Source organism: Poecilia mexicana, unplaced genomic scaffold (genome assembly GCF_051168715.1).
Source record: "Poecilia mexicana isolate PSO_F unplaced genomic scaffold, ASM5116871v1 scaffold_16, whole genome shotgun sequence".
Lineage (NCBI taxonomy): Eukaryota > Metazoa > Chordata > Actinopteri > Cyprinodontiformes > Poeciliidae > Poecilia > Poecilia mexicana.
This window is the reverse complement of record NW_028263385.1, coordinates 12665180-12679438: the sequence shown is the minus strand read 5'-3', so window position 1 is coordinate 12679438 and position 14259 is coordinate 12665180. Positions and strand designations below refer to the sequence as shown.

The 14259-nt window shown below is 42.0% G+C and overlaps 1 protein-coding gene across 1 annotated transcript; it reads right to left on the bottom strand.

The window, feature by feature from the left end:
* Nucleotides 1-2625: 2625 nt before the first annotated feature.
* On the bottom strand, nucleotides 2626-13966 carry pianp (PILR alpha associated neural protein). Its single transcript, XM_088013642.1, has 4 exons — nucleotides 13293-13966; nucleotides 11127-11521; nucleotides 8941-9019; nucleotides 2626-3689 (listed from the first exon to the last, which is right to left on the bottom strand). The coding sequence occupies exons 1-4, from the start codon at nucleotides 13301-13303 to the stop codon at nucleotides 3539-3541; spliced, it is 636 nt and encodes a 211-aa protein (XP_087869768.1). The 5' UTR covers nucleotides 13304-13966; the 3' UTR covers nucleotides 2626-3538.
* Nucleotides 13967-14259: the final 293 nt, after the last annotated feature.

Here is a 14259-nt window from a genome sequence, read left to right as displayed (position 1 = left end):
CGAACGACCACAATACTGGATATCTGAAGTGTTGCACGAGCTACCATGAAACCACCAGTACGACATCTGTAGGAAATGGTTTGACTGGATTCACGTCAGAGCTGCTTAAGAAAGGTTAAAGGTGACCTATTATGCTTCCTTGAGCAGGTTGGGGTTGGTTTATGGACGATACAAAACATGTTCATTACATTTTTAGCCATTTTTAGATAATGAGATTTTAGTCTGCTCAGTTCTGCCTTGAGATGTTTAATTTAGGGGCTCCTGTCACTTTAAATACAAATGAGCTGCTCCTTGTCACGCCCCCCAGGTGAAAATGGCTGAAAACAGGTTACACATCTTTGAAAAGCATAAGTGGAGCCTCCAGCCCAGTCAACGAGAATGTAGCAAGTGGTTTCTGGATGGTAAGTCAACAACAAAGCACTTGTCTTTTCCAGTAGTAGTAGTAAAATCAGCTGACAAAAGGTGTTGGAACTCCACTTGGGCTGCTAGGTAATGGGTCTGGGCTTGGCTGGGGTTGCTAGGTAACATGCTGTGCCTGCTGTTTTCAAAATAGCTCATTTTCTAGACACCAAAAAACATTAACTTGTTGCCAGAAATCATCTGGGTGTGTGTTTTTTTGTGTGTGTTTGGGCTTTTTTTGTAGAAGCACCAGAAGTATAAAAAATTTGAATTTTGCATAATAGGTCCCCTTTAACAGAAACTGAAATCTGTCTTTGGAAGCTCTCCAATAAACAATTTTCACGTTTTCTTAGTGTTTACATGCAGATTCATTGGTGATCCTTCTTTTCTGTTTGTGCTATTTTCCTCAAAATGGCTGATGACGGAGGTTTTGCTGTCCAGATTGAGATAAAAAGCTCCCAGGAACAAGGAAAGAAAGCGAAGAAAACCAAACACCAAGATTAGTCTGAAGATCCCCAGCTGCAGTTCGCCCACTCGTTTGCATTAAAACATAAATCTGTCCTTTGTTAGGCACCGTCCAACCTCAGGAGGGGAGGGAAAATAGATGTCCATTCATGTTCTGAATATCTTATCTCCGCCACTGGAAGTGCGTTGTTTAATAACACATTTACAACAGTCCAGCAGGAAGGCTTGACAAAGGGGCGAACTTCAGCCAGATAATTAAGAGAACAAATCATGAGGAAAATAAAGAAAAAACACCCAACAGCAAAACGCTCGGCTACATCTGCAGAGAAGAGGATCCCCCACTATTTGCATTTCAGGCACCCAAAGCGGGGGAATAAACATCAGTTTTTGGAGCGTGACATGTTAAACACATTGCCTGTTGGCTACAGCCTCGCCAAACGGCTTTGTGAAATACTCCTGGAGACGCTGAGAACGGCCTTTTTTATTTTTTACCATTTACTGCTGAAGAGGACTGGAAACGACAAGAGGAGTCTGCTGGATTGGCGTTGATAGCGAGCAGCTGAGGAAGCACAGGTAGGGCCGTCTCAGAGGGGGGCGGGGTAACAGGATGCTGCATGGCTGTTAAACTGCTTGTTGGTGAATTAGTCACGGCAGGCGGAGGCGCAGAGCCGCCGGGTAGCTCGGCGGCGCTCGGGGGGCCGTACAAACAGTGGAAAAACAGGGTCACAGTGATGCACACCAAGAGAAATTTTCACACCGAGCAGGAGGAAGGGAGCGAGTCGGATTCTTCTCAGACCTCAGGGAAGCCGGGGAGATTTCGCGATGGCTGGATACCTGGGTTCCCTGAATTTCTTTCACAGTCGGAGAGGAAAATAAAACAGCTGCGGGTTTGTCCCCCGGTCCTGGTCCAGCAGAAATGTTTATCATATGGACAGAAAACAGTCACAGGTTCACAACTGGAATCCTGACACAGCAAGAGACAAGGCAAGAAGAAGAAGAGGAAGGGAACACATTATGGAAAACACAGCTTCAGATGGAGGCAAATAACGACATGTATTTATTTATTTTGTTTAATAATGTTAGTTTCATTATCATCATTGGTACAGTTACTTCACATTAGCTTTTCTTCATGGGGTTCAGGTTTATTTGCAACTAACGATTATTTTTAGTAATCAATTATTCAGACGATTAATTGATTAATCAGATAAAAAAAAATTGCCACATTTTGCAGATTTCTCATTTACCACTTAGTTTTAAATAAGAAAATAAATGTTTCACTGCCTAAAATGCAATAATATAGCATTTCTTTAGTGTACGCTTGACAATTTGTAGATTAATTGATTAATCATTGCATTAATCGATTGATAATTGCCTAGCAAAAGTTGCTTTAAAGGAGATTTTGAGATTCACAGAATTTGAATCAGGCGAAGCTAAAAGTTCATCAGGAGTTTATTTACAAAGATTTTCAATCTTAAATACCAAATGTATATAGTTGTTGTACAGTTTTGGTTTTATTATTGCTCTGAACATTTTCAGCAAATTGCCTTTTTTTAATGAATACTCCAGTTAACAATTAATCAATTACTAAATTAGTTGACGATTATTTCAATAATCGATTAATCTGATTAATCGTTTCAGCCCTATTTGAGGAAAATGTATTTCTGTAGTTTCAAGAAGATTTGTAGCAGATCCAGAACTAGACAGTGTGAATATAAATAAATCAATAACATAAATCTCGACAGACAATGATCAATATCAATAGAAAATATGTCTGATGGAATACTCAACACTTTCACTGAACTCAGAGTCAGAACCGCACAGCATTCTGGGAGATGCAGGCAGAGGAAAGACGCTAGCTGCTCAACCTCTCCAAATAAGGAAGGTTAGAGGCATCAACCAACTGATTCATTCTCTGGTTACCTAGCAACAACCTGCTGGGTAACTTGTGGTTACCTAGCAACGACTTGTTGAGTAACTGGCGCAGCAGCAGTTTAAGGAGCTACTTAAAAATAAAAAACACCAGTTTCAGACATTTAAAACGAAAGACTAATAAATAATTACTGATATTATTGACCAATATGAAACGCGACTGTTGAGATATATTTGTCAGCCATATTGTCCTAATGTTTAAAACGGAGGATTGCACAGATAAGATGTAAAATTGATGATAAACGTTTGTGTGTTTGTATCTTGCAAAAATAAATGAATTAAAAGTTTGAAGATGAAGAGTGAGGAGGAAGAGGAAGGAGGCGTAAAGGCCTGAAGCTGGTGTGGATGGAGAGCTGCATCACTGGGGACCGCTGAGAGACGGAGGAGACGGAGGGAAAGCCAATGGGTGGAGGAAGCAAGAAGCAGCACTAGAGAGTGGCTCTATAATTATCCTGATTGAGATTAACTTAAAATACCCTTGAACAAAAGCATCATTTCATGGAAGGTGGCTCGGCGCCTCTCTCACAGGCGCCAGATGACTCATCTGGGGAGGGGGGAGTTTGAAACACTGATACATCTAACAGCAGCACCAACACTCCAGGCCTTGATGTCCTACAGAGAATAGCGCTGCACTGCCCAATTATGCTGCATGCAAGCGCTCGCAAACTTAAACCCGGACGCACGGCGGAGTCACGGGCTTGGCCGCTCAAACGGCGTGGCTGTGCGGGGCCGCCGGGGCGACTCATTACCTCTCCCTGTCGGTGAAGGAGGAGGCGGTGCTGTGCAGCGTCTGCCTGCTGTCCTCCGAAGCAAGGGAACGGGGGAGCGCGAGGGACAGGGGGGGGGCCACGCCACGGGAAAGCGGGGGCGGATGCTGGGAACAGCTGCGATCGTAACTGGGAGAGAAAGCAGAAGAAGAAGAGGAGGTGGAGTGAAACAAAGAAAAATGTGAGCAGATCACGAGAAAGAAAGAGAGAAAGAAAGAAAGAGAGGTGACAAAGTCAGAGAGCATCGAGTCGCTTAGCATCAGCGAGCACATTACCCTGCCACTGTGAAGGAGAAAAACATCGAACTCATTAAAACACTGTCAGTGGTGCGAGGAGGAGGAAGAGGAGGAGGAGGAGGAGGGGGTCAGAGGGGTGAGGTGAGAAGTGTGCAACAAGGTGAAGAAGCGAACTGACGTATCACTGAGGTGTCGTGCAATTTACTTCAGCGACAAGAACAGATTCATTCCCCATGGAAACGAGCGTCACATTACAGGTTCTCCCTGAACTTTCACCGCATTCAACCCCTTCTACCCCGACGCTCCAAATAAAATCTAATGCATGTGCTTTCATAAATCATGCGATTACTTAACATTAAAGCTGCAGTGTGAAACTTTAATAGAAAATATTTGTAAATATTTGTGAAAACAGTGACAGTTTGTTATGAGACAATCTGTGAAAAGATCGATCCCTGAGCTGCTATTTCCTTCTGAAGAAATGCACCAAAAACAACCAATCGGAGCCAGGAGGCGGGTCTTAGTGCTGTTAATCACTCTCATGTACTCGCTGCTCAATGCGTCTCCCAGAGGAACAGCGATCCTCTGGGAGAAAACTGGAATCGTTGCACTCCTACCATAGTTGACTGGAAATGTGTGGATATGAACTTGGTAAAAGAGGACAGCGGTTGATTTTTAGACAAGATCCACTTCACATGTAATTATCGGCTGATTACTGGAAACCGGGGCGAATTTATAGTAAAATCCCAATGAAAACACTAAAGTTTAAGTTAAAAAAACGCTTCCAGGGGTGTGAATACTTTTTAGATGGTTCTGTATACACAGCAGGGTCCCACTAACAACCCACTGAGGTACAGCAAAGCTGCTCTGAGAGCCGTAAAAGCCTCCAGAAGCCTCATCTCTCCACAGCAGCACCTGTCCACTCCTGGCTGACACCACAGCACCTCGCCTCGCAGCTCTGCCCACACCGGCAATTTTAGCACTGGGGGAAAAAAGAAAGGAACAAAAATAAATAAAAAAATCACTGAGCGCATATGCCGTTCCTCTATAATCGTAATGAACTGGACGATAGCCAATTTCCACTATAGGCTATCATTTGGGTCCATCTGCACCCTCCCCTCTTCTCTCCATCGAACACATGGTGTTATTTACACATTTATGACACTGAAACAAGAGCCAGTCTATGGAGAGCGCTCTGCTGCCGTTCCTCTGCTGCCTTTTTCTCCTACATCCACTGGCGCGGCACGACTGCGCGGTGGGAGCTCGTAAGTGGAAGTAAGTTATCAGAACAACAGCAAAGCCGGTCTCAGGAACACGGAGGGAGAAAAAAATAACAATACAAAAGCGAAAAGACAAATCATGTATCAGCCGCCGGCAATACGGAGGATTATCTGTGAATCTTCAGCCAGACTGGTGTTTCTGGGAGAACTGAGAAACCGGTGAGGGGAGATAAGAGAGCCGACTGTGCAAAAGAGGCAACGCAGGTATGTGAAAGGGGGGGGAAAACCTGAAAAAGAAAAGAGAGAGGAAGACTAAGATTAAGACGAGGGAGGAAGAAGCTCATTACTAGAGAAAGAAATGTAAAATTAGGTTATAATAGACTTTGGGGTAAGATTCACAGATAAGAGTAATAAAGTGAGGAGGAAGAGAGTGGAAGTGCGAGGGGAGGGAAGCGAGCGGCTCCCAGCGGTCAAATAAACCGGCATCTTATTGGTTTGATCAGCAAAGCGTGTGAGTGCCTCACTACATCACACAGACGACTCCCCATTTCCAGATAATGGCCAAGCCGCACCTTCCCCGCCATGAGAAGGCAACGCATACCGCATGTTTACCACCATGTCTGCATGTGCTGAGAGGCTCAGCGGCAGGTGGGCTGCTTTTCAGCAACACTCAGCCTAAGTGGAGGCCATGCTAACGTCCAAGCCGGCGAGCCAGCCAATTGGAGCGGCTCTCCGCGTCCTAATGATGGCGGCAAATGTTTAATCAATGCAACACTAATGGCTCTAAATGACACATCTGTGCCAACTGTGACTTTGAGGAGCACAAGTGTTGTTAATAAAGTCATTAGTAGGCAATTACTCAGCTTTCAGTTGAGAGGGGGAGTTGGTAGGGGATCACACAGAACCATATCGTAACCATAACGATACACAAACCAGGCGCTCCAGCGTGGGGCCGTCAGCCATCTGCCGTTCGGATCCCCATGCTGCCACCACTGTCACTGAGGAACATCAACAAGTATTCCTACCCTTAAAAGTTTTTCACTGTTAACAAGGGATGCACCATTCCACTGTTTTCGCCTCCGATACCGATACCTGAGGTTTAGTATCAGTCGGTGATGATCCAGTACAGGAAAGCAGAGCTGAGTTGACTGAAAGGAGAAATATTACATAAAATCAACTTTTTTTCAGCTTTATGTCATGTTACAATGTTATTCCCTCATCAACAACACACCTGGAGATTTGCCTTGATTCTTTCACGCATGTTTGAGAAATCCTTTAATCTCCATGGCAACCATTCAGCTGTGTGAAACGCCTGAGTGGACCTAGCCCCGCCTTCGAGGCGCAGCTCCTCCTCTAAGCTTCAGTTTCACAGCTTCCACCTCACAGAGCCGCCTACGCCTACGCCTACGCCTACTCAGCTCCTACAGACTAGCCAGCAGCAATTAGCAAACACCTGAGCATCTACTGACCCCATTACAGCAGCTACTTCTCAGTGCAACGCTGGTGAAGATGTTGCTAAAGGGTGAATGGAGGAGCGACGTGATGACTTCCTGAAGAGTAGAAGTTTTTAAAGAGACAGAGGCCCAATTTCAAGGTGTTAAATAACAAAGAAAAATGTCTTTTAAATTTGATAAATATGGTATTTTTAACAACTGAAGCTGACATAGTTACTTGATTGTGCTATAAATTACCTTAAGTGCCTGGAAAACACATAATACTGCCTCTGTAAAACATTTCTTTTTTTAAACAAAGTCAGAAATGTACTGAATAACAAATTTATGTGATAACTCTGCAGCAGTTCAGCACACATAAACGCACCAACAGCTTCACGAGCTAAAAACATCCTACTTGATTTATTAAATTTAGCTCCATAAAACTTCCTACCAACTCTGACTGTCTCTGCTGAAGAAAAACATCCCCACAGCATGATGCTGCCCCTGCTATGCTTCACCATGGTGATGAGTAGCCGAAAATTATACTCAAGAGCAGCAATACGTCAGCATACCTTCACTCAAGTAAAAGTAAAAAGTAGCTTTCCAAATCAATTACAAAAGAGTAAAAATGTATTTGGTCAAAAGTTTACTCAATTACTCAGTGACTAATAATAAAATCTGATTCAATATGTTAAAATGGCATCAATCAGACAAATATAAAGATATGTGCAAATTCTGGACTAAAATAAAAGAAAAAATGATTATAAATTAATACAAAACATGGAGAGGAAGGAGAAACAAGTTTCAATATTAAATATTTTTTCAATATTAAACTTAAAATTAATACTAATAGAATATAATGTGGACATTGGAACAGGGTAATGCACTTCCAATGACATCATATAGTGTTTATTGTGTCTCCACTGTGTAAAAAACATTAGAAAAACAAAGCTGGTGTAAAAACAAGAGTTCTGTGGGTGTCTCTGTAACATCGATTTTAGATTTAATTATATTTGTTCTTTCTTCATTAAAGTTATTTGTATTTTTTAGGATATCCCCAAATTTTCCTCAAGTAAGAGAAGCAACAGTTCAAAATAATATTACTGTAGCAAAAGTATAAACAATGCAGTAAAACTGCTAATAAAAGCATCTATGGGTCAAAGGTCAGAAAGTTCAACACTTTCTGCTGTGGTTTGAACAAAACAGCAAATTTCACTTTTTCTGCTTCTTCTTCAATAAAAGCTTCCAAGAAAAACAAAACTAATGTTGACATGTTATTTCATTTTATTCAGATCTGCTGACTCTGTTTTCACTAAAGTTTCCTTCACTGGACTAAATATCAGCTGGACTCTGTTGAATAGCACTGGGTTTTATTTAGGGGTGTCAGAGTAAAAGAAGCTGAAAATAAATGCACTTTAACATATTTTAGATTCTGTTTCTCATTTGTGTTGGTCTATCTCATTTCATCCCAGAAAAACTCACTGAAGTTTGTGTTTTGTAACATTTAAAAAGCTTGAATGCCTTTGCTGCACTGTAAAAACACAAAATGTTACCAAGTCTTTTTCTAGTGCAAATATCTCACTACACTTCAAATAAGACAAAACTAAATTATAAGTAACTTTTTAGCATGAAATAGGAGCTTATTCCTGAATATTGATGAAAAAGTATTAGTTCAATTGGCAGATTATTTCACTTATAAGAAGATATTTTCCCATGTAATAAGTGAAATAATCTGTTACTGTTTTTCATCAATATTAATATTGATGAAATATTGACTTAAAACAAGTTCCTAATCTTGCTGAAGGCGATCTATATGCCTTATGTCATGAGTACTAATATTTGCATGAGAAACTAGTCTAAAAGTACTTGGTAATATTTTGTGTTTTTGCAGTGAAGGAGCTTTTATCTTCCATTGTCTCTAGTCTGATCTGCTGAATGTCTTATATAAAAAAAACTATTATAATTGAAAACTAAACCATCTCCACTTCCTCCACTCAAAACTAGTTCATCTAAGCCAAATTAGTCCGTTTAAGACATTTTCGAATATATTAATGAAGTGCAATTATTCCTGCAATTAGCCAGATAAAAGCTTTACAAAAAGAAATTTCCCTTTTAAGCAGCAGAGTAATGTTTTATTCATTTCGTAACGCTGAAAGTTTATCTTCGAACTCCTCAGAGGCCTCCTAATCTCCAGTTTAGGAACTAAGCAACTCCACAACTGACCTCAATACATCCTGAATGGAAACTGACATCATGATAAGAAGATCTAAAATAAAATGTTCACACCAGGAATCTCAATAATCAAGTAATTTCCTCTCAATGTTTGCATCAAGCAACAGAAAGTTAACTCTGACATGATTAAACTTCACGTCCAGGACGCGTTAAGCCTGTCCTCCTGTGGGACAGGTGTCCAGCTCGCACAATGAGGGTCCATCACTTCATATTCATGTATTCACACGCAGAGCGGCTTAACGGAGAAGGTTCAGCTCCTTACCAGAGTTTGGCTGTGATGATGACGGCTGTCAGGATGAGCAGCGAGGAGATGGTCACGGTGACGTAGAACTGAGGGTCCACTGCAACACACACACACACACACACACACACACACACACACACACACACACACACACACACACACACACACACACACACACACACACACACACACACGCTATAAAACATGCTGTGCAGACAGGTGCGTCTCAATAAATTAGAATATCATCAGATTTTCGTTATTATTCTTCCACTAAATCAATTTAAAATCAATTTAAACTATATATTTTGAGCATTTCTTTCAGTAACGTTAGGAAAAATCAAATTCCTTTTCTAAACGTTTTTATTCGAATACATTTATTTTATAGAAATATTATGTTTTAACCAGCAGACACTTTCCACAAAGAGGATAAACCAACAGAATGTTACTTAAGAAACTAGCTGTAACCAAAAACATTAATGGAGAGTTAGGTGGAAGGAAAAACTGGAAGGAAAAAGTAATCTGACCTTATGCAGATTATAAAGCAAAGCCCATTCAAGAGTTTGGAGGAGATTAGCAAGACATCAAGCGACTCGTGAACGAGAAACAAATCAAAGCAAAGTTTGTATTTCTCCTGAAAATCAATTTCCAAACAGAGTCGAAGCAGAGAGTCTGTAGTTTTATCAAGTCCAAAGCCAATGCAGGAAGATTTATGTCGCTTTACGCTTCCTTCTGCTGTCAAGCTGATTTCATTTTCCAGCAGGACTTGGTACCGACCCACTGCTAAAGGTACCAAACCCTGGATCTATGATTGGCCAGAAATACCAATGAGAGTCCATATGAAAGACACCAGAGCCAACAGCGTAAACGAGCTGCAGGCAGATCGCACAGCTTCCATTACACAGTAGAACCACATGATTTCCTCCATGCTATGCTGGATTAATGCAGTAATTCAAGCAAAAGGAGCCCCAACTGAGTACTGAGTACATATACTGTGCCATTCAGCTAAGATTTCTAAATTAAAAGGGTAGTATTATGTAGAATCAACAGGTCTGAGCTACACATAATGTTATTCCCTCATCAAAAGAATACCTGGAGTGTTTCCTTGATTCTTTCATGCATATTTGAAAAAAATAATTTAATGTCCATGGCAACCATTCAGATTAAATGGTTGCCATGCTCCGGTTTCGAGATACAGCTCCTCCTCCAAGTCACAGTTTACAAGCTTCTGAGTTTCTGCCTCACAGAGCAGCCGTTCCCAGCTCAGCTCCTTCAGACTAGCCAGCAGCAATTAGCAAACAGCTGGTGGGACTGTGTATCTGCTGCTCTTATTACAGGAGCTACTTCTCAGTGCAACGCTGGTAAAAACATTGTTAAAGGGTTAATAGAGGAGCCATGTTGTGACAACTTCCTGGAGACGAAGTTTCAGAAAGAGCAGGAGGTTTAAAGAGACAGAGAACCAATTTCAATGCGTTAAATTACGATGTCAAATTTGATATGTATAGCATTTTTATAAGAACTGCAGGTAACATAGCTACTTAATTGTGCTATAAAATGGTATTTGGGAAACACATTATACTGCCCCTTTAAAAAATACATTTCTGTTGATTTTATGCAATGTTGGTTTTGTCAGAAGGTGAGTTTTTCGTGTTAGCTGGAAGCCATAATCACCAGAGCACTTCAAATACATCACTCTGAGTGAACAGGATCCATATATCTGAGCTTTATTTCTGCTAAACTGGATCATTGAAATGAATTAACTTTCCAGTGATGCTCTGATTTACTGAGATACACCTGTAATTGAATTCAGAACAGCAGAAGGAATCAATAAAGCCAGCTGAGACATGAAATTGGATGTGTGAGGTTCTGGCCTCTGACTACAGCGCCAGTCCAACGCCGTCGTTCTCTGTTTGTTTATTTTTTCTATGCAGTTTTGACACGGGCCAAATTCTCCCTGTGAGTGATGAGAACTTTATTAGGCATTCCCCGGCGCAGACACAGCCGGCTGCACACAGGAGGGTGTCAGCCTTCACCCCTGTGACAGCTAATTCCCTGGAGGACTCCCAGTGAGAGAGTGTGTGTGTGTGTGTGTGTGTGTGTGTGTGTGTGTGTGTGTGTGTGTGTGTGTGTGTGTGCATGTGTGTGTGCTCACACACTCAGGGCCACCTTTATTTAGAAACCCTTCATGCGGATCTCCTGATGCCCACCTTCCTCGGGTTTCGCCTCCTCTGCCTCCGTCCCTCCATCCTCCTCTCCCTCCCTGTTCCTGGACTCCAAGTGTGCTTTCTCCTGGGGCTGCACGGTTGAATCGAGGTAGACCCAATCCCCCGGCGTGGCGCTGCTGACCTCCTGCAGGTGCAGGTGGTCGGTTTCCTGGCTGGACAGCAAGTGGTAGGTGGCATCCTCCTCCAGAGGCTGCGTGGGCCCCCACACCACCGCCCACAGCGGGGTGGGCGTCACCTGGGAGTTGACGGACAGCTGTGCAGACGGGGAGTTCGCCGGCTTCTCGTCCTCTTCGCCGTTACAGGTGGAGGGCTGTGAGAGCAGGGCGGCCAGGAGCAGGAAGATGAGGGCAGCGAGTCGTGCGACAGGAGAGATGGAGCTGAAAGAGGTGTGACAGGAGGTATCACAGGGTTTCTGCAGGTTTCACCAACTTAAATTTAAGACTTTTTAAGACCATGACAAATGGAATTTACACCAGACCTGTTTTGTCTGCTTTAAAGGGGCAGTACTGTGTAAAATCAACTTTTTTGTGCTCTACATCATGCTATTATACTATCCATGGAGTGTTGGTTTGATTCTTTCTTGAGTTTTTTGAGAAATCCTTTAATCTCCATAGCAACCAATCAATTGTGCAAAACATTTAAGTGGACCTAGCTCCGCCTTTGAGACACAGCTCCTCCTCAGATTGGCAGTTTCCAAGCTCAAAGAGCATTTCCCACCCATGAATCTCCTACTCAGCTCCTTCAGACTAGCCAGAAGCAATTAGCAAACACCTGGTGGAACTTTGCATCTGCTGAGCTCAGTATACAAGCTATTTCTCAGGAGTAAAAACGTTGTTTAAGGGGTTAATAAAGGAGCAGTTTTGTGATGACTTCCTGAAGGGAGAGTTTCAGAAAAGAGTATTTAAAGAGACATAGGCCCAATTTCAAAGCATTAAATTACTAAGTAAAAATTATTTTAAGTCATATTTGAGTATGTATATATATATATATATATATATATATATATATATATATATATATATATATATATATATATATATATATATATATAATTTTTATAACAAGTGAAGTTAACATAGTTACATTTCTGTGCTACAAAATGACATGTGCCCGGAAAACGCACAATATGGCTCCTTTAAAACCATTATGAAAGGAATTTGAGGGTGAATTCACACCAACCCTGTTTAGTACGTTTTAATCGTACCCTAGTTCGGTTACAGAGGATACTCGGTTTGTTTGGGAAGATGTGAATGTGCAATCAAACGCTGTTTCCACCTAAAAACATCCGTTTTGGTTTGATAGTGAATGCCAAGTTGACCAGAGACCGCTCCAAAAGCAGGAAGCCAACCACAGCACAGAGCATTCTGGGTAAATACAAACGCAAGAGTCTAATGTTAGAAGTAAAACAAAAGAGAACTCATACAACTGTTAAAATTTGAAGCTACTCCATTTTTGTTTACATTTTGTGAAGAAAGAAGCTGCGCTCATGTCTTCTTCGGAGGTTTTCGTGTGCGCCATCACAGGCGAAAGGGTGAACAGCAGTTTTCATTTGACACGCAAGTCTAGCGAATCGCGCCAGCTGAAAATGCAACAAATATTGAAATTTTGGTCCCCAATTGAACCGAGTCTACCGATTTTAAGACTGGTATCACAACGGAAACGTAGGGGGGAAATCGCTAATAAATACATCGTATGAGTTGGCAACGGAAGTGAGAAAATTACGAAAACAAACATCATCCAGTCAACTACCGACAAATTTCCACTTACAAATAATGGAAGTAAGAAACTAGCTAGCTTATTAGCAGCTAGTTAGCGTAGCCGCACAATGATAGTATCTGATTATGACTCAAAGTTTTCCATAATAGTAAAGTCCCGCAAGAAAAACGAAACTTAAATGTTTCGTTTAGGTTTCCCCAACAAAATGTAACGCCTGTGATTAACTAAGGCCAACTTATTGTTTTTCAACGAATGTAGGACTTAATTTTAGATACATGGACTTTTTAAGGATGTGTGGACAGCATGTATCAGAGAGAACCAGTTGCCCAGAGGCACCGTGCACAGCCTCAGCAGCTCAGGCATTGATTCCCATGCCAGCCATCAATCAGAGTGACATTTTATGCATCTGCATCCCATACTCAGAAATCTTACCATCTCTCCATCGCTTCGCTGTGTTCACAGAGACTCTTCTTCTCCGATCATCTCTGCAAGACATGAGGGCAAGAGAGATACAGAAAAGAAGAAAGAGGGGAGGGAGCGTCCTGCTCTTTTCCCTTTTATCTATTTTTCCCATTTAAAAACACACAACCCAGCATGTGGGCTGGCTCAAAGCCAACTTTATCTCTTAAAAGAAGATATTAAGAAAAAAAAACAATCTTAACAATGCCTCCCCAAGGGAGATCTAAATTTACCACTCAGTTACACGCCACATGTTTGCACAGAACCAACATCAGCATGCAAAAAAAGTCCACACTCACTGTCAGGTCTGCTGTCCCTTTCACACAGTTACACCTGAGCGCAGCACATTAATCATCATTTCCAGCGTCATGCACGGAGCCAGGACTCAGTACGGCACTTTGGGCAGAAACGGGGAACTTTCTTCCCCGAAATGCCAAAGAAATGTCACCGGGAGACAGCGCAGGCACGCCGGGAGTCGGACACAAGCACTCAGACACATATCAGTTATCATGCTTACCTCTGGCAGCGGAGAGAGGGAATGAGAGAGAGGGAGACGAGAGGGGGGGAGATACAGAAAGCAAGTGAGGAAGAAGAAAAAAAGCATCGGTTGCCGTAGTGACTGAGACATGTAGTCTGGTAGAGTAAGAGAGGGGAGAGAGAACGATGTAGAGGAGGGCAGCAGACTGTAGGAAAGAGATTTAAATGCTCATTATGCTTTATTATTTTTATTAAATGGACACAGAGGAGAGGGAGTGATACAAAGGACGACATTAATGAGGTAATTATGGAGGTGAGAGGTTAAAGCATAAAACAATAAGTAACTCTGTGGTGTTTACGAGGACAGCTCCGAGAAAAAGAGACGGGGAGGAAAGAATGAGCAGAAAATGTGATTCCAGCTCATTTAATCAGGTTTACTCCGGCAGGGAAGTGGAGGCGATGA